At 43.6% G+C, this 21,527-nt stretch overlaps 1 protein-coding gene across 1 annotated transcript in view; it reads left to right on the top strand.

The window, feature by feature from the left end:
• Nucleotides 1-21,527, top strand: part of LOC126161697 (facilitated trehalose transporter Tret1-2 homolog) — a 356,281-nt gene that overhangs the window by 203,041 nt on the left and 131,713 nt on the right. Inside the window, exon 2 of the mRNA XM_049917716.1 lies at nt 13,138-13,294. Within this exon, the coding sequence (XP_049773673.1) occupies nt 13,138-13,294 (157 nt within the window). The remainder of the gene's footprint in view (nt 1-13,137; nt 13,295-21,527) is intronic.

Genomic DNA, 21,527 nt, shown 5'->3' with positions numbered 1-21,527 from the left:
TATTTTGAGGAAGAAATTTCTGAGAACGTTCTTTTGAAGCACAGCGTTGTGTGATAGTAAAACGCGGACTGTGCGGAAAAAACCGGAGCAGAAGAGTATTGACGCGTTTGAGATTGGTGCTATAGAAAAAAAAATGGTTCAAATGGCTCTGAGCACTATGGGACTCAACATCTATGGTCATCAGTCCCCTAGAACTTAGAACTACTTAAACCTAACTAACCTAAGGACAGCACACAACACCCAGCCATCACGAGGCAGAGAAAATCCCTGACCCCGCCGGGAATCGAACCCAGGAACCCAGGCTTGGGAAGCGAGAACGCTACCGCACGACCACGAGATGCGGGCAGGTGCTATAGAAGAAAGTTGAAAATCGGACTGATAATATCGGGAGTAATATCCCCCTAAATCGACGAAGAAGGGAACGTATGGTAAACACTGGCAAGAAGAATGAACAGGATGGTAGAATGTATGAACTCATCACGGCGTATTTCCCATGGTACTACATGGAACTTTAGACGGCGGAAACTATAGGGGAAGACTGAGACTGGAATATAAATGGTTCAAATGGCTCTGAGCACTATGGGACTTAACATCTGAGGTCATCATACCCCTAGACTTAGAACTACTTAAACCTAAATAATCTAAGGGCATCACACACACCCATACCCGAGGCAGGATTCGAACCTGCGAAAGACTGGAATGTATCCAGCAAATAATTTCATAGGGTACCAAGGACTTCTCTGAAACAGAGAGGTTAGCGTTGGAGATGAATTCGTGGATGGCCGCATTAGACCAGTCAGACGACTGATGACTCGAGGAAAAAAAGACTCTTCTTCATCTGAGAATGTTTTGGAAGTCATTAGTTTGGCTACTGTAGGTACTTTGAGATACTCGTGAGTACTTATCGGCTGACACAAAGATGAGTAGTTTTTTCTGCGAATTCAGGCAAACACTGAAATCCCCCTTCATCGTCATTAAGTGATTTCGGTTTAATACAAAGAACAATGATTGTTCTCGGAACTTCAGTTTAGTTCCTTTTAGCTCAAAGCAGTTCGTCCCAAATTTCTCGCATAATTATATTTTATCCTTGGAGTGAAATTCTGGATGATCTACAAAATGTTTATCTGTAATTGACATCTTAATTGGACTTTTACCTGGATCTAACGTTTACTATCCACAATACTGTTCAGAAATGAGAATATGTGAAAGTCATAATGAGGATGTACTGAACAGAACTGGAGAGGAAAGAAATTTGTGGAACAGCTTGATTAAAAGAAGTGATCGATTGATAGGACACAGAGACATCAAGGAACACGCAGTTTAGTAGCGGAGGGAAGAGTAAAAACTGTAGAGGGAAACCGTGAGACGAATACATTAACCAGGCTCAAACGAATATTGTTTGCACTGGTTATTCTGAGATGAAGAGGCTTGCTCGGGATAAAGTAGCACAGAGAGCCACTTGAAACCAGGCTTCAGACTGAAGACCACAAACAGTAATAACACAGCACGCCAAATTTGTTGAATAGGGTGGATTTTCTAACAGTTCATAGAACCAAAACATAACAGTCGAAAGGTGCAGCGTCCTCACGATTATTTTCCTTTTGCAACCTCATCCTGTTTGCAATCACTTCCTTCAACCAGTTGGTCCACGATGCTGCTCTGTTTTCGCTCACAGAGGGAAGCAGCTCTGTGGCAAGAGAATGGACTGTATTCGGGAGATTGTTGCTTTAGATCCCGCTCTGCTATCCTAATTTTTATTTTCCATTGTTTATGTAAACCGCTTAAGGCAAATGCCAGTATGGGTCATTTGAAAGAGATTGACGATTTTGTTCACCATCCATTCCCAATCCCTCGTTGTAGATGGAACGTTAAAATGTAATGTTCCGTCCATTTATTAATGACATCGTCGGCGGGACTTTAAAAGCCATGTGTCATTTTACTTTCTCCAAAGTAATCAGTAAGACGAATCCGTCTTGTACCCCAGTAAACAGTGGGCGTAACCTTACCGGCAGATGGTGTCAACTTCCACTTATATGGACATGGTCATACGCTCCTATCCACGCCTCCTATTGCTGCTCCTTTCTGACGTGAAGGTTTTGACCTATGTCTCATTCACGGTAATAAATCGGCTTACGCGATCAGTTATATCGCGTTTAATATGATTAAAATCACTTTTTCCCAACAACTGTCGTGTGGTCTCGCATTTAACTAATGTTGAAGTCGTCTCTTTCATGATTTGACCATTCGTTTTAATTTTGCAGTCTGACATCGTTCACGAACCACAATCGTTTAACTTAAGGAGAGAAGATCCAATGAAGAGCGGCGCGTTCCATCACGCGGTCTTTTAATCGGCGAGAGAGCGTTACCGAGTAACTCAGCAAACTCCATTGCCAGATGTTACAAGAGAGGTATTGCGCGTCACGGAAGGTTTACCATTGAAATTTCGAGGGAATACTTTCCAAGAAAAGTCAGACAACCTATTGCTTCCGACTACATACCCCTCGCATAATGATCATGACGAGAAAATTCGAGAAACTGAAGCCAATACAGAGGCCTACCATCAATCACTCTCCTCATGCGAGTGGAACAGGACAGGGAGAATTAGTGGTAACAGAAGTACTCTCTGCCACACACCATTAAGTGGCTTGTGGAATATGATGTAGTGTAATGGAGTAAAATCGTATCACCACATGTGTTACCGAATTTTAATTGTTTGTGTACCTTGATTCCTAAGGTGAAGGCTGGGTACCAAACCTGCATATGCCTATTACGCACATTGGAGTGGTCAGTTTTTAACTCAGCACTCGGATACGATTCTAGTCTGCCTTACTTCCCTTTCTCCCTGCACGTTGAGAGAATGACTTTTAACAACCTCTCTTTCTCTCTATCTATCTATCTCTATTCTTCTCCTGCGATGAAGTTATTCTAAAAACAGCAGATATTCACAGAAAGGACGTGTCTCGAAACTCTAGGATGGTGACAAACAAAATATTTGGCGAAATCGAAAACTTGGCTTAATAAAAAAGAGAGAGAGAGAGAGAGAGAGAGAGAGAGAGAACGAGAGAACGAGAGATGTTAAGGAATCTTTCCAAATAATGTAAACAGCACATTCCTTACAGCAAAGAAATGTAGTCAAGTGTTTCCGTAACCTACAATTCGTTGAAATGATACAAAACGATTATCTGCTGACGGCCGTCGTCAGACTGCAGTTTATTGTGATGCTACGTAAGATCTGAAAGATGCTGTCATAGATATGCTGTCTTGAGAAACAGGCCGGCGTCATAGTAGCCCTGTCTCGAATGGTGCCAAGGAATTTCAGGTTCGCCGCTGCTACACGTGCCGACTTAACGCCGCTTATAAACTGTTACGTAAGCTTAATTACGCTCCTATTAAAATAAACATGATCCCACGAAAGGAGAATCGTGAAACGGTACAAGGTTTTTCACTAATCTTCCGGCATCTGAGTTACGTGATCCTATGTTTAGTGGAATGATGGAAGACTAGGATTTAATGTCCCATCAACGACAGGTTGTTAGAGACGAAGCACAAACTTGGATAGGACAGTAATAGAGAATGAGGTCCGCTATCTCCTTTCCAGAGAAAACATCCTAGCGTTCTGCCTTATTCCGTTTAAGGAAACGACTATTTAGGGAAATCTAAATCATTTATGATAATTCTCAGTTATTGTTCCGTTTCAGTTGCACTTTTTTAATTAGAGGACACGTTCGGAACACTTCGGACCATGTTCAGATCTAAGTAATTGCATCAGCAACATGTATTGTCTGCTCGGAACCACATACCAGAGTACTGTCAGTACTCTGATATTTGGTTCTGACAAGACAGGTTACTGACGCAACTGCCGGCTGTTGCGGCCGAGCGGTTCTAGGCGCTTCAGTCCGGAACCGCGCTGCTGCTACGGTCGCAGGTTTGAATACTGCCTCGGGCATGGATGTCTATGACGTCCTTAGATTATTTAGGTTTAAGCAGTTCTACGTTTAGAGGACTGATGACCTCAGATGTTAAGTCCCAAAGTGCTTAGAGACATTTGAACCATTTTGAACTGACGCAACTGCTTAGATCTGATCGTCCAGAGTGATCGAAACATGTGATCTAATTAAAAATACTCAACTGAAACGAAACAATAACTGAGAATTATCTTAAATGTCAATAAAGTTGCTGAATCTCTCAAGACGGTTACTTCGGTTATAATAAAGTGTACATCAGGATGACCAGAGGGACATTTGAAGCTCCTTCCAAAAAGAGAGGCTAATGTGCTAATCATCTCCCCACTTCGCAACTTATATGACCGACCGTTTTGTAACTTATTTATCGAGACAAAAAGGAGTTAATGACATTTAGCTGCTAGTGGGCACTGATTGAAATCAATGGGGAGAGTTGAAAATTTGTGTTCCACCGGGATTCGAATCCAGTCCTCCTGCTTACTGGGCAGATGCGCTGCCACTGCGTCATCCGGACAGAATGGTCTTCGCACCTGCACGGACTACCCTAGCTAGCACACGAACTACCCTAGCAGGCCTCCAGTCAGACTGAAATTCTCAACTTATCCACACACTATTATTGTAGTGCCCATTATCCTCATTACTCGCGGTGTTTCGTCGATTTCCGTAGGGGTTCGAGCGTGTGTGCCTTTGCACTGGAGGGATCGCTGGCTAGTCTCCCTTGACTTTAAAAAAAAATGGTTCAAATGGCTCTGAGCGCTATGGGACTCAACATCTTAGGTCATAAGTCCCCTAGAACTTAGAACTACTTAAACCTAACTAACCTAAGGACATCACACACACCTATGCCCGAGGCAGGATTCGAACCTGCGACCGATATATATAGGGTGTTACAAAAAGGTACGGCCAAACTTTCAGGAAACATTCCTCACACACAAAGAAAGAAAATATGTTATGTGGACATGTGTCCGGAAACGCTTACTTTCCATGTTAGAGCTCATTTTATTACTTCTCTTCAAATCACATTAATCGTGGAATGGAAACACACAGCAACAGAACGTACCAGCGTGACTTCAAACACTTTGTTACAGGAAATGTTCAAAATGTCCTCCGTTAGCGAGGATACATGCATCCACCCTCCGTCGCATGGAATCCCTGATGCGCTGATGCAGCCCCGGAGAATGGCGTATTGTATCACAGCCGTCCACAATGCGAGCACGAAGAGTCTCTACATTTGGTACCGGGGTTGCGTAGACAAGAGCTTTCAAATGCCCCCATAAATGAAAGTCAAGAGGGTTGAGGTCAGGAGAGCGTGGAGGCCATGGAATTGGTCCGCCTCTACCAATCCATCGGTCACCGAATCTGTTGTTGAGAAGCGTACGAACACTTCGACTGAAATGTGCAGGAGCTCCATCGTGCATGAACCACATGTTGTGTCGTACTTGTAAAGGCACATGTTCTAGCAGCAGAGTATCCCGTATGAAATCATTATAACGTGCTCCATTGAGCGTAGGTGGAAGAACATACTGACGAAACTAAAATGAGCTCTAACATGGAAATTAAGCGTTTCCGCACACATGTCCACATAACATCTTTCCTTCATTTGTGTGTGAGGAATGTTTACTGAAAGTTTGGCCGTACCTTTTTGTAACACCATGTATATATTATATAATGTGTGTGTGTGTGTGTGTGTGTGTGTGTGTGTGTGTGTGTGGTGCCTATTCTTTTGGACATGTCCGCAATAACAGACCACATCCACATACATATAAATTCTTCATGTTAAGGCTACAAACATATGGCTCGTAATATAGACAGGTACTATGTTCGATGATATCTCGTAATGCTATTATTTACCAAGCTGCGTAATGGCTGCAACAATCACATTAAACTATTAATGAAATAAATGGGAAAACCAGTCACGCCGATGTAATGTGCAGTTATTTTGCAAAGTGGATTGCTTCTACCCATTTCCTAGCAACAACTCGTAAGTATTGTTATAAAACATAGCTATTCCACTTATGTACTTAAACTACACAACAGAGCGAGTTATAGAAAAAGGAAACTGATACATACATTTAGTAATTACAAACAGCAAAATTAATATTGGGATGCCATTCAGTTAGCACGTATTAGCACGTATTAGCAAGTTTTGCTGTGAATTACTGAAAATCTAATCCACGAAGGCAGAAGACCCGACTGATTCGGATACTGAGAAAGCTGAATTCCACTGGGCACAACACCAACAGAGGCTCACACGCAATAGTCTGTTTACTTCGGAGCGCAACAGGAATATTCCCTTGCGTGCTTATCAACAGGTGCCGAAGGCGACGGCTTAAGAAGCTACGTGGGACTGCATCCTGTTTCTTTGTCTTTGTGGTTTGTCGTTCAAAGTCCGCGGCGTGTGACAAGCTAATGAGCGCAAAATGAATGTCTAAGTGAATGCCCTAGGTAGCTAACCATGAAGTATTACCATATGCACGTTGCTAGTACTACGTCTTTTATTTAACAGCCAAGTCACTTGGAATGTTCTTGTAGTCTTCAGTTTGATGCTGCTTTTCACACTATTCTTCATGTTTGCTGCACTACTGCAACCTACATAGACTGAAACATGCGATACTACCGCCATCTGTATATGTGCATATCGCTGTCCTATGACTTTTGTCATCTCAGTGTATAGTGCCTTGTTCACTAATTTAACTCTCCGAACGTCGTCTATTAACTTCGATCTACTACTCTCCATAACACTCATTTTTCTTCCATTGATGTTGGGCTCATAGCTTTCTTTCGATAAATTGTCCATTCCGTTCAACTGGTCTTTCCTCTGTCGTCTCTAATAGAATAGACGTGTACTACAGAAGAGGGTATTCAAACGTACTGCAATCGTGGCTGTGGGATGTGATTCATTCGAAATACAAAAATGAGATGAACGTCAGGTTTCGTATCAAGAGGGTGTCCAAACAAATTAGGGAGTATCTGCACTCGCGTCAGTGACAATAACATACAGAATCGTGTGTCACCGTGACTCTCTCTGTACCCATGGAAACGACAGTGCATCGAGGTGAAGCGAGCCAGTCTACAGTTGACATCCATCACTGTGAATTTCGCATCCAGTGTTCTAGCGAAAGAAGCTACCGGAGACATAAATGGTGCAAAATGATGAAAGCAGATATTGCCCATGTGTTAATTATTTATAACAAGATCGGTGTCGACTAGGATAGCTAGAACTACCAAAGTACATACCACATACAGCATCAACTCCGAGCGACATAGTTGGAAGAGCCATAGCTACAGCGACCATACCTTCAGTTCGATGAAATGCAGTTGGCCGGAATACACGTACACACCCAAACTATCAGCAGAACCTTTGTTGTTTCTGTGTCAAGGTGAGGCGCTCCACCAACAGTTCCATGTTTAGGTATACGTTTCTTGCATTAACCAGTTTGTTCTCCAAGTAGTGGCCAGCATGAACAGATCTGCGCCATCAAGTATCTCCGATACGTTATGGGACGACGATTGGGTCCAGTCTTCATTACCAGCGCAATTCTTGGATCATGAACAACTACTGGTGGAAGTAACGCCATCGAAAGTACACTTTCTAGATCGTATTCGTACTGTACCCAATGAGTGTCAATGCAGTAACCAGAAGTGGCTGTTAAAGATGCTGAAGTCAGTGAACTACACACCTTGTCCACAAGTCCTCTGATCATGATCGTACGTAGTGCGCGCCCTTCATAAAACGTGAGTAAATCTAGGTTATTGTGAAATTATCACTTTGTTTTCCATTGCGCGTACGTTTCGTCCATTTTATATATATATATATATATATATATATATATATATATATATGATGTACGGTAAGAGATAACACCTTCAGGGGGATCCATATATCTATAAGTGATCGTGATGATAAGGTAACCTTTTTCTTGAAGTATTCCATGCGACGTGCAGAAGTGTGGGAGTGGACACGTATTGGGGTAAAAGCCCCCTTCACACAGCCCTAGGTTAGATCTACTGGTGTTATGTAATACGTTAGGGCAGTCAGTACCGCAATGGTTACGTTAAACAGGCAGAGGATCTCTAACTTTTCATCTTATTTTCTTCTGTCCGTTGAATGATTATTAAAGGCAAAACTAGTGAACAGCCTAATACTTAATAAAGTCCAAATTGCTGCTGTAGTAGTTCAATGATGTATTTATTGTGAAGGACCCATTGTGAAGGACCCATTGTGGCTAGAATGCCATTTCAAACCATCTGCGAAAGTAGCATAACACTTCATTTTATTATGGTGTTGGCTCAAATGGGGCTGAGCACTATGAGACGTAACATCCGAGGTCATCAGTCCCCTAGAACCTATAACTACTTAAACGTAACTAATCTAAGGACATCACACACATCCATGCCCGAGGGAGGCAGAATTAGAACCTGGTGTTGGTTAATCATATTTTCGGACATATAAATTTGATACTTACGTCCGTATACTATCAGTAGTGGCTGTAACTCTGTATTGTATTACAACGTGGTGTAGGTTTAGGACTCTTTGCTTTAAGCTGTTTTGTATATGGACGTAAGTACCTAATTTTTATATTCAAAAATATGATAAACCAACATTATAATAAAATAAAAAATGTTATGTTGCTTTAGCATATGGTCAGAAGAAGGTAGTCGAACTCGCTGTGGCTTGTTCCTTGCCACTAGCCAGTGTCAATTTTAGCATAAGTTTCAAAGAATAATTCATGCACATCATTGTGCCTCTGCTTGTAATCACTGTGTGCGATCTTTTTGAACATCTCATTATATTCTGTATTGCTTGAGCATCTTCTTAGCAGCATTTTTTGCTCATTTCTTGATTTTGGCTTTGAAGAGATTAGTTCTTGTTCCTCTGTAACAAAAATCAATCGTCCTTCAGGGTTCCATTGGACGGGCAAGACCAGATTTTTTCTATATTTATTTTATCCTAAATCTTCTCCAAAACTACCGATGCAGTGCTTTATTGCGCACGCTCTCAGTCCGACAGTGGAGTCTAGCTTCCCAATATTGTTTCTTGGTTTACTGTACACCGTGAAGCCTTCTTTTGTTGACTTCAATCAGAGATGATTCTTTGCTGTCTTTTATACAATCTGACAGCGTATGTTTCTGTTCTTCCACTGTCTGCTTCATTTTCGAGTGACCTCTGCCGCTTGTTTTTCCGGACAAATGCAGCCCGTCGACAACACTGCGATGGTGGAGATTATGCAGCTCTACTTTCGTCCAGTTCACAGTAGGTGCAGTGTATCTGATGACGGATATGACTCAAGTAATGCCTTGCTGCCGTTTCCGGCGTTCAGTTTGCTTTTCAAAATATTTCTGACTCTTTGGATGTACCGTTTGCTGAACAAATGTTTCACGTGGCCGTGCTTAACATTGTTCCGGTGCAAAATGCCTAGGTATTTGTAGGCTTCTAGCTGGTGGCAGTTGATGGTTTGTCCATTTGGCATTTCGATGTCTTCATATTCTAAGATTTTGCCTTCTGTGTGCCTAAGCCAAATTCCACGCTGATGTCGCTGCTGAAGATTCGAACGATATTCGTCAGAGACTGGATTTCACTTTCATGTTTTCCACAGAGCTTCATGTCACCCGTGTGCAGCAGACGGGGTATTTTTTAGAATTTCTCTCTTGATTATAGTCCTTGTTTGTTTTCTTTAAGGAAGTTGACAATGGAATAAAGGCAATGATGAACAGCAGGGAAGGCAGACAAAAATGGTTCTCTTGCTATTAACTAGCATGTAACTTTCTTCTCCGATAAATAGTTGTGTTTTCCAGTGTTTCATCCCGTTTCCTGTGAATTTCCTAGTTTTTCGCTGACCTCGATGGCTTCAAATACAAGTCACCACTATTGTTGTTGTTCTTTTTCGACCAAATGCGAGTCGTTATAGCGATACAGGTGTTTATGGAAGGCTACAAAAACAGAGTTCCAATAGAGTACACACTTCGCGTCTACTGCCTTAGCTAGTTGCACTAACGCTGCTGCTCGATGGCTGACGGCCTCCTTTGGTTCTCATCAGCTTCGTAAAACTATGAACGATTTCTGGTAAACGCTCAGAAGTGCAGAGCGCTACAGCCATGCAAAAAGTTAGTAAAATCGATGACCCCGTGGATGCGTGTTTCCCTTGTTAGTGTAGGGCCGACACGACGAGTGGAATGACCGCATTTAAAAAAAAAAATGGTTCAAATGGCTCTGAGCACTATGGGACTCAACATCTGAGGTCATCAGTCCCCTAGAACTTAGAACTACTTAAACCTAACTAACCTAAGGACAACACAGACATCCAATCCCGAGGCAGGATGCGAACCTGCGACCGTAGCGGTCACGCGGTTCCGGACTGAAGTGCCTAGAACCGCACGGCCACCACGGCCGGCCGACCGCATTTCGCCACGTGTGACAAACGTCAGTTATTCTGCTACACGAGGGGCGGCATAAGCTTTTAGTTATCGCCTGAAATCACTTGAAAAAAAAAATAATCGGTGACCTCAACCCTGGTGATGGTGCTAGTCCTTCTCTCCAAAGACTCTTCGATGCGACACTCGTTTTCCAACGATGACTTGACTTGGTAGACGCCTGCATTTTGGGTGTTGAGGAAACAGCCACCACAAAAATAACCTCGTCGTCGTTCTTTAAATGCTTCGCAGGCAATGGGTTCCTCATCTGAACAAAGGGAGAGAAGACACTAAATGGGTGCCGCATCAGAAGAACAGTGAGGATGAAGCTAAATTTTATAGACAAAGAAGCCATATGTGTGACTGTGTCCTGTGCAGAATGAGCCTGGACTTTCTGTTCGAGGCAAACACCCTCACAGTCAGCTTTTCGCGGCGTTACGTCTTGACTGCCTCCCGTAACCTCGTCAAGGGATGTTGGTAGGAACCGCTGGGACTGTTGGCCCCTTACGAGCATACTCTGTTAGCACCACACCAGGGCCGCGTGGGATTAGCCGAGCGGTCTAAGGCGCTGCAGTCATGGACTGTGCGGCTGGTCCTGGCGGAGGTTCGAGTCCTCGCTCGGGCATGGGTGTGTGTGTTTTTCCTTAGGATAATTTGAACACCACACCAGGGCAGTCGATAAAATACTCAGCTTCACCTTGCCGGATGTAGTTTGGGTCTTTCCTGTTCTCGATTGAAGGCAAATACAAATGCTTTGCTCCTTTGTCTCGGGGTAATAGTTTTAAATTCAGCACTTGTCCATGGTGATTAGGTTCCTAAAGAAATTTTTATTAATCGGCTTGACACAGTTGAAACACTGCCACTGCCACATTGGTTTCGCGGAGTTCCTGATAGTGCGTGTTCAGTCGCTGAACCTAGTGGGTGACGACATCGTTCGTGTTCAAAATATCGTAGAAGTACGAGGGCAGTTCAATAAGTAATGCAACACATTTTTTTTCTCGGCCAGTTTTGGTTGAAAAATCGGAAATTTATTGTGGAGTATTTTCAAACATTCCCGCTTCGTCTCGTATAGTTTCATTGACTTCCGACAGGTGGCAGCGCTGTACGGAGCTGTTAAAATGGCGTCTGTAACGGATGTGCGTTGCAAACAACGGGCAGTGATCGAGTTTCTTTTGGCGGAAAACCAGGGCATCTCAGATATTCATAGGCGCTTGCAGAATGTCTACGGTGATCTGGCAGTGGACAAAAGCACGGTGAGTCGTTGGGCAAAGCGTGTGTCATCATCGCCGCAAGGTCAAGCAAGACTGTCTGATCTCCCGCGTGCGGGCCGGCCGTGCACAACTGTGACTCCTGCAATGGCGGAGCGTGCGAACACACTCGTTCGAGATGATCGACGGATCACCATCAAACAACTCAGTGCACAACTTGACATCTCTGTTGGTAGTGCTGTCACAATTGTTCACCAGTTGGGATATTCAAAGGTTTGTTCCCGCTGGGTCCCTCGTTGTCTAACCGAACACCATAAAGAGCAAAGGAGAACCATCTGTGCGGAACTGCTTGCTCGTCATGTGGCTGAGGGTGACAATTTCTTGTCAAAGATTGTTACAGGCGATGAAACATGGGTTCATCACTTCGAACCTGAAACAAAACGGCAATCAATGGAGTGGCGCCACACCCACTCCCCTAGCAAGAAAAAGTTTAAAGCCATACCCTCAGCCGGTGAAGTCATGGTTACAGTCTTCTGGGACGCTGAAGGGGTTATTCTGTTCGATGTCCTTCCCCATGGTCAAACGATCAACTCTGAAGTGTATTGTGCTACTTTTCAGAAATTGAAGAAACGACTTCAGCGTGTTCGTAGGCAGAAAAATCTGAACGAACTTTTCCTTCTTCATGACAACGCAAGGCCTCACACAAGTCTTCGCACCCGAGAGGAGCTCACAAAAGTTCAGTGGACTGTTCTTCCTCATGCACCCTACAGCCCCGATCTCGCACCGTCGGATTTCCATATGTTTGGCCCAATGAAGGACGCAATCCGTGGGAGGCACTACGCGGATGATGAAGTTATTGATGCAGTACGACGTTGGCTCCGACATCGACCAGTGGAATGGTACCGTGCAGGCATACAGGCCCTCATTTCAAGGTGGCGTAAGGCCGTAGCATTGAATGGAGATTACGTTGAAAAATAGTGTTGTGTAGCTAAAAGATTGGGGAATAACCTGGTGTATTTCAATGCTGAATAAAACAACCCCTGTTTCAGAAAAAAGTGTGTTGCATTACTTATTGAACTGCCCTCGTACTTGAGAGTCAATCATTCACCGATTTTCAAATTTTCCCTTATACTTGTATAATGATCCAATAGATTTCGAGCACCAGTGTCTCCTGTAGCGATTCCCGGTTCTTCACAAAGAGAAGGTCTGACGTTTCTTTCATCGTCTGTCAGACTTGTCTTACCACAGTGGAAGTGTCTGCAACATGTAACCACAGCCTACTATAATGATGAATTTTTTTTGACGTACATGTCCGCCAACTCACAATGGACTGTAGTAGCGATGTTCCCTTTCAAATGCGCGGTACTCCACTTTATCAGTGGGCTACTCCATTTTGTTTTGGCCCCTCTCGCGGAGTGTTACAGTACTGCAGCGCGGGGATTCCAGCCTGTACCAGACTATGGCCACGTACCAACAAACGAACGACTTTGTGTTTCGATGTGGTAACTGTAGCTTTGCCCCTGGTACAATGACTGGACGTGTTCCCCGTGTTGCAGCAAGGACGAGGCGGACTGCGAGGCGCCTCCGGCGACGCCGCAGCACTGCGGCGGCCGGCGCGTCTCCTGGGCCAACACGGCCGCCGTCGCCACCCTCAGCCCCCCGCCTCCGGAGCCCGCACGGCGCATCAGCGTCTTCAGGACTGCTCTTCCTCAGGTACAATCGACGATCCCTACTTTTACTTCCGATACAAGATTTTAGCTAGACAATTTTCGCAAAATTACTATGAACATTTCGTCCATAAGGGACAGCATTATGAGGGCTGCGACTGTTGATCAATACAAATAAAACACTTGTAAGTAGGCTGTTTAGGTTTTTATGTTGGTAACGCCACGTAACGCACTATATGAAAATCACTGACTGTGCTGTGTGAAGTCTGTGGCTGCTTTGCATTGCTGGAATATTAGCTATTGTAGTGTTTGGCAGTTGGATGTGAGCAGCGCGTAGCGTTGCGCAGTTGGAGGTGAGCCGCCAGCAGCGGTGGATGTGGGGAGAGAGATGGCGGAGTTTTGAGAGCGGACGATCTGGACGTGTGTCCATCAGAACGAGTAAATTTGTAGTATTGGAAAGCCGACCGGAGTGGCCGAGCGGTTCTAGGCGCTACAGTCTGGAACCGCGCGGCCGCTATGGTCGCAAGTTCGAATCTTGCCTTGGGCATGGATGTGTGCGATGTCCTTAAGTTAGTTACGTTCAAGTAGTTCTAAGTTCTAGGGGACTGATGACCTCAGCAGTTAAGTCCCATAGTGCTGAGAGCCATTTTCTTGTAAAATATACACTCCTGGAAATGGAAAAAAGAACACATTGACACCGGTGTGTCAGACCCACCATACTTGCTCCGGACACTGCGAGAGGGCTGTACAAGCAATGATCACACGCACGGCACAGCGGACACACCAGGAACCGCGGTGTTGGCCGTCGAATGGCGCTAGCTGCGCAGCATTTGTGCACCGCCGCCGTCAGTGTCAGCCAGTTTGCCGTGGCATACGGAGCTCCATCGCAGTCTTTAACACTGGTAGCATGCCGCGACAGCGTGGACGTGAACCGTATGTGCAGTTGACGGACTTTGAGCGAGGGCGTATAGTAGGAATGCGGGAGGCCGGGTGGACGTACCGCCGAATCGCTCAACACGTGGGGCGTGAGGTCTCCACAGTACATCGATGTTGTCGCCAGTGGTCGGCGGAAGGTGCACGTGCCCGTCGACCTGGGACCGGACCGCAGCGACGCACGGATGCACGCCAAGACCGTAGGATCCTACGCAGTGCCGTAGGGGACCGCACCGCCACTTCCCAGCAAATTAGGGACACTGTTGCTCCTGGGGTATCGGCGAGGACCATTCGCAACCGTCTCCATGAAGCTGGGCTACGGTCCCGCACACCGTTAGGCCGTCTTCCGCTCACGCCCCAACATCGTGCAGCCCGCCTCCAGTGCTTTCGCGACAGGCGTGAATGGAGGGACTAATGGAGACGTGTCGTCTTCAGCGATGAGAGTCGCTTCTGCCTTGGTGCCAATGATGGTCGTATGCGTGTTTGGCGCCGTGCAGGTGAGCGCCACAATCAGGACTGCATACGACCGAGGCACACAGGGCCAACACCCGGCATCATGGTGTGGGGAGCGATCTCCTACACTGGCCGTACACCACTGGTGATCGTCGAGGGGACACTGAATAGTGCACGGTACATCCAAACCGTCATCGAACCCATCGTTCTACCATTCCTAGACCGGCAAGGGAACTTGCTGTTCCAACAGGACAATGCACGTCCGCATGTATCCCGTGCCACCCAACGTGCTCTAGAAGGTGTAAGTCAACTACCCTGGACAGCAAGATCTCCGGATCTGTCCCCCATTGAGCATGTTTGGGACTGGATGAAAAGTCGTCTCACGCGGTCTGCACGTCCAGCACGAACGCTGGTCCAACTGAGGCGCCAGGTGGAAATGGCATGGCAAGCCGTTCCACAGGACTACATCCAGCATCTCTACGATCGTCTCCATGGGAGAATAGCAGCCTGCATTGCTGCGAAAGGTGGATATACACTGTACTAGTGCCGACATTGTGCATGCTCTGTTGCCTGTGTCTATGTGCCTGTGGTTCTGTCAGTGTGATCATGTGATGTATCTGACCCCAGGAATGTGTCAATAAAGTTTCGCCTTCCTGGGACAATGAATTCACGGTGTTCTTATTTCAATTTCCAGGAGTGTATATATATGTATGTATGTATGTATATATGGTGACTTTTGAACATTATTAAGGTAAATACATTGTTGGTTCTCTATCAAAATCTTTCATTTGCTAACTATGCCTATCAGTAGTTAGTGCCTTCAGTAGTTAGAATCTTCTATTTATCTGGTAGTATTGGCGCTAGATAAATAAAAGATTCAATCTACTGAAGGCACTAACTACTGATAGGCATAGTTAGCAAATGAAAGATTTTGATAGAGAACAAACAATGTATTTACCTCAATAGTGTTCAAAACTCATAATATATGTAGCAGTTCATGAGATCCAGTCTTACAAATTTCAAAAATCCGCCATTTCTCTCCCCACATCAACCACTGCTGGCGGCCCACCTCCCACTGCGCAACGCTACGCTCTGTTAACAGCCAATTGCCCAACACTACAATGGCGAATATTACAACAATGCTAACCAGCCACAGACTGCACACAGCACAGCCAGTGATTTTCACACAGAGCGCTACCTGGCGTTACCAATAAGAAAACCTAAACAGCCTACTTACAGTGTATTCATCCCTTGGTTTCCCTCCACGGTTTTTACCCTCCACGCTTCCCTCCAATACTAAATTGGTAATCCCTTGATGCTTCAGAACGTGTCCTATCAACCGATCCCTTCTTCTAATCAAGTTGTGCTACAAATTTCCTCTTCCCCCCCAATTCTATTCAGTACCTTCTCTACCCGTACAATCTTAAGCATTCTTCAGTAGCACCACATTTCGACATCTTCTATTCTCTTCTTGTCTAAACTATTTACCGTCCACATTTCACTTCCATACATGACCACACTCCATACAAATACTTTCAGAAACGACTTCCTGATACAAATCTACACTCGATGATAACAAATTTCTCTTCTTCAGAAACGCTTTCCTTGCCATTACCAGTCTACGTTTTATATCCTCTCTACTTCGACCATCATTCGTTATTTTGCTCCAAAAATAGCAAAACTCATCTACTACTTTAAGTGTCTCATTTCCTAATCTACTTCCCACAGCATCACCTGATTTAATTCGACTACATTACATTATCTTCGTTTTGCTTTTGTTGATGTTCATCTTATATCCTCCTTTCAAGACACTGTCCATTCCGTTAAACTGCTGTTCCAGGTCCTTTGCTGTCTGTGACAGAATTACAATCTCTTCGACAAGCCTCAAAGTTTTTATTTCTTCTTCATGGATTTTAATTCCTACTCGAGATTTTTCTTTTGTTTACTTTACTGCTTGCTCAATATAGAGATTGAATAACGTCGGGGAGAGACTACAACCGTGTCTCACTCCCTTCCCAACCATCGCTTCCCTTTCATGCCCCTTAACTCTTCTAACTATCATCTGGTATCTATACAAACTGTAAACAACCTTTCGCTCCCTGTATTTGACCCCTGTCACCTCCAGAATTCGAAAGAGAGTATTCAGTCAACGTTTTCAAAAGCTTTCTCTAGGTCTACAAATGCATGAAACGCAGGTTTGCGTTTTCTTAATCTGTCTTCTAAGATAAGTCGTAAGGTCAGTACTGCCTCATGTGTTCCAAAAGTTCTACAGAATCCAAACTGATCCTCCCCGAGGTCTGCTTGTACCAGTTTTTTTCATTCATCTGTGCTGAATTCGTGTTCTTATTTTGTAGCCGTGACTTATTAAACTGATAGTTCGGTAATTTTCACACCTGTCAACACATGATTTCTTTGGGATTGGAGTTAATACATTCTTTGAGATGTATACCTGTATTACGTGCTAGACAAACCAAAATTGCAATTTAACCACAGCTACTCAAAGGAGATAATAACCTAGGGACCTTTGCTGATGGTCAAACTCGTGGTTGGTACATAATTTTAATTTCAACTAAAGAACAAATTTCATTATTACAGAATAGGAATAACAATATAAAGTTTTAATTCGGACCTTTGTCCTCTTAAAAAAGAATACAAAATACAAAATGGAATTATCAAAGATCAAGTCTTTAAATTTCGGACGCTTGTCCTTCACCAAACTTAGAAAAACTATGTAATTGGATCATGAATTAATATAACAAACAGCATTTTAAAAATAATAATTATATCTGATTACAAAGGATCACAGACAATCACCACCATAAGCACATTATTAAGTTCATTACTTACTTAACCAGAATTTACACAACGCTAATGATTCACCTTGAGTTACTTATGAAAAGATCTCGTCCGTACCGGCGGACAGGCCGGATACTTAACTAAAGGATGGAAGTGCAGCTTATACACGGTGGTAATCGGAACAAATGGGTAGAAAGCAATCGCCAAGCAATTTCTAAGCTGATCAGGCTTCAGGCCGGGACAGAAAACACGCCGAACACACACGCGATCTGAGCCTGACCGCCAAGGCGACAAACCAAATCAGCCTCACATATCAGACCATTTCTGTAACAGCAAATAATGCACGCGGCAGACAAATTCAACTCGTGATTCGTCTTTTTCAAAACCATGCAGGGCTTACTAACAACGCGACTCTTTGTAACCAAACTGAGACATTTACCGAATAAAAGAACAATTAAAATTACACTGACTTAACAAAAGCTCGGCCTTTCATATTAAAGAAAGTCTAAAACCAAAACTGGCCGAAGAGTACACTAAATAATATACACTACATCAAATTAACACTGCCAGGAACCTTCAAAACAAGCAGTACAATTCTATTCCCTTTTGCATTTACTGAAATACTCGTAAGTAGACTCCTCTCCGCGGAAACAACACTTCAGAGCCTTAGACTTCGTAACTTCAGTACAATACTATATTATTCAGAACCGTCCTTACCTGATCTCCGGCAGACACAACATGCCACCATAAGTTTCACAAATCTTCACAGGTTAACAGCAGAATATGAGTCATACGTAACTTAATGTTTCCAGTTGGCTCCCTGCTGCTGGTTACTGTGGGTATGGATAACCCAAGCATCCACACACCCAATATTTATGATTCCATGAAACCCACAATAGTGGTCATCTTCTGGTATTCCGACTGCTTGAATAGGTGCTGCACATTTGATCCAGCACGCCTACTCCAAATCTGGTGGCGTCGTAGTCCTCTATTATGTGTGGTTTCTAACTGACTTCACTGATAGTGAGGTGATGGTGAGCAGCTGACAGCAGGACAACCATTTTATTTGGTTTTGCTTTGTATGAAACTAATGTTTTTTCTTTATCAAAACAAAACAAAGACGTACCTATACTTCTATACGTCTGTTTTTCGTGGACCTTAGTTCAGGTGATAGTTCAGGTTTGTTGGAGCGAATAGTGCCAACCAGTTTGGGTTTATCCTTCAAAAGATCGTCTGCCAGTTTCACTGAAGTAAACCAGTTGTCTATGGCGATGTTTCTATTTGACCCTCCAAGAGTCTTGGTCCTTTCCTTTACATAAAATTCCCCGAGAGGCATTCCATTTGTCTCTGTGTTTTCCCTTAGTAAGGAGACCTCTCGATCATGTAATGTTTTTGTATTACAGGCTATTACTATTCTGATCTCACATTTATTTGGTTGGGACGTATATGCGGAAAGGACGTCGTCCACGAAAACCCAGCAGTTGGTCATCTAGGGCAACAAATGGGCCTGGCTTATAAAAAATTGTGCAGTTATGAACAAACTGTTCCCAATTATATGGCCGTGGTCCATGGAATACTTCTATTCCTAACGTTTCGTCCAATACTACGATGGACATCCTCTGAGGATGTCCAACGTAGTATTGGACGAAATGTTAGGAATAGAAGTATACCATGGACCACGGCCATATAACCCGGAAGAATTATCAACAACAGTACCATCCGGCCGTGAAAGCCTTCATTGTATGATAAAACTGTTCCCAAATTTCGCATATTAATGCGAAATAATCGTTTCCTCTTCTAGCTTGACGAGTTGCTTTGTTATCAAATCTAAAGTATGAGACTAAAAATTCGAACCTTTCGGAGCTCGTTGTGGCTTTCTATAGAGAACCACGTAAATCAGTATTGAACATTTCTCCTACAGATAGATGATTGTTTAACAAAGCTGCTGTTATTACGAAGATTCCAAGAAGGGCTTTTATCTGTGCTAAAGAGGTTTGGTTTTGTGCGTATGTTGTTGTTTTGTGTCTTGATTACCTCCTGTTTATTTCATCATTGGTATGTGCCACTATAGGGTTTACTATCTTAGTCGTGGAAAATAGAAAATGTCTACTGAGGAGTGTTCGCTGCCTTAGTCGGTCCAATGTGCGCCTGAATAAAGTGGATAATGTTTTTATTTGGCGTGCGACAACTTGGACGACCGGCAGATATTGCGTACCCCAATGGTAATTGTTCTTACCTTTTAGAACCTTTCTTGGTGGCAACACAATATTTTTATTTCTTCATGGTGACGAAATCCTATCGTCTTCTTCAATTACAGATGTAGATCCGATAGAATTTTCAGATTCAAGCTGCTTCTGTTTCCGTCCACTATGTCCAAGCACGAGATTGTCTCTGGAACTGCTTCGACTCATGTCAGTATTTGACCCTGGGATATCTTCATGATCTGAATCAATCACTACTATTTCATCAATCTCTACATTATCAATTCCTTTGCTGGAACCAGAATAATCGTCAGATCCGTTTTCATCTATTTCTTCTTCAAACATTTTCGTAAGCTTTTCTTCGGTATTTGGGTCGTCTACAAGCGGAATACTTATCTAAAATAATTTAAAATAGAAATTGAAACACATAGTATGCACATTATACTATCGCATGTACTTATTCAACCAATATTATTGAATGCAATAGTTCCTACGGTTTCTCTTACCTTATGTAATTTTGTATGCGTAGACACAGACTCTCGTAAAATATTTGGCAGAGCAGTCAATACCGTTGCATCAAACAAACGAGTTCCGACAATGCATACTCACCGAAGGAAAGCTAGGAAGCTATAATCTAGTACTGCAGTGCGGTGCGAAAAAAGTAATGAATTAAGCAATGTTACCAACCGTATGTCGTCAAAATGTCGAGGCTTTGTGATGTAGGGTTAATGCAAGAGACTCAGTAATTAGTGTAATGAGCAGGAGGTAAACAGACGCACGCCTGCTCCTGATGGCCTCTCCTCCGCGACTAACTTGCCAGTTCTAACCTTCAACCTGCAACATAAAGTAGGCATTTGCTGCCTTGTCTTTCGGCAATCAGAGCTGCCAAAATGTTGTTCGACTAATATATTGCTGCCTGGCTCAGCCAACAGCGTTCTCTTACTTGGCTCACGACAAAACACGTCACCCAGGTGCTAAGCTGGAAGTGCCACGTCATCTAACGCTATCTTCTCTATCCCTCTTACAGTGGGCTGGTACCGTATTCTCGAATATTACGAAATAGTAGGTACCCATCATTTGACATAAATGATACAAAGCTCATTTTTCTATTGTGATTATTCTCAAAAATATTAGAGCTGCTGTGAAAGACAGACTAATGAATTACTGCAGTAAATGTAACAACCTCAGTAAAGGACAGTTTGGTTTCCGGAGTAGTAGAAGTACAGGTTCAGCCCCTCCGATATAGTATAGTCCACAAACCTGATGCTTGATGCACTAGACGACAATGACTGTGTAACAGATATATTTGTAGATCTAGCGCAGGCCTCCGCTACACATGACCGAAAATAACTACTAAAAGATTCAGAATGACTTAAGGGAAATGCCAGTGACTGCCTCCAATCATATCTGAAAAATAAGGGGCAGAATTATCACAGGTCCTAAGAGAGGCAAAAATTTTAGTGAAACATTTATCAGTTCGCAAGTATGTTAACATACGCCACTGTCTGGAAGACGTGTTAGACGTTGTGATAAAATATTTTTGCTGATGGGAAGCAAGACTAAAACAGCAGTGACAAGAAATGAATCCCTAAAGAATGTTATAGTTAGTCATCACGCAATAAACAATATTGAATTCCAGTATTACCGGTGGAGGGCGCCACGAACTTGTAAGTCATTTTCAGCCAGCTATCTGGATACTTTTGATCACATAGTGGATCTTCTAAGCAATTTTCTCTTCTTATTGGTGCATTTTCTCATAAAACTGCTTCGTGAACTTGAGACTGAGTTCATGTTGGATTTAAATATTCGTTTACCTCTAGAAACGTTTTACGTCTGCATCCTTGCGATGTCTGGCGGATGGTGCTTTCCGTATCACCGTCAGTGTTCCCTCCCCAA

Source organism: Schistocerca cancellata, chromosome 2, assembly GCF_023864275.1.
Source record: "Schistocerca cancellata isolate TAMUIC-IGC-003103 chromosome 2, iqSchCanc2.1, whole genome shotgun sequence".
NCBI classification, from domain to species: Eukaryota; Metazoa; Arthropoda; class Insecta; order Orthoptera; family Acrididae; genus Schistocerca; species Schistocerca cancellata.
This window is presented reverse-complemented; position numbering and strand designations above follow the sequence as displayed.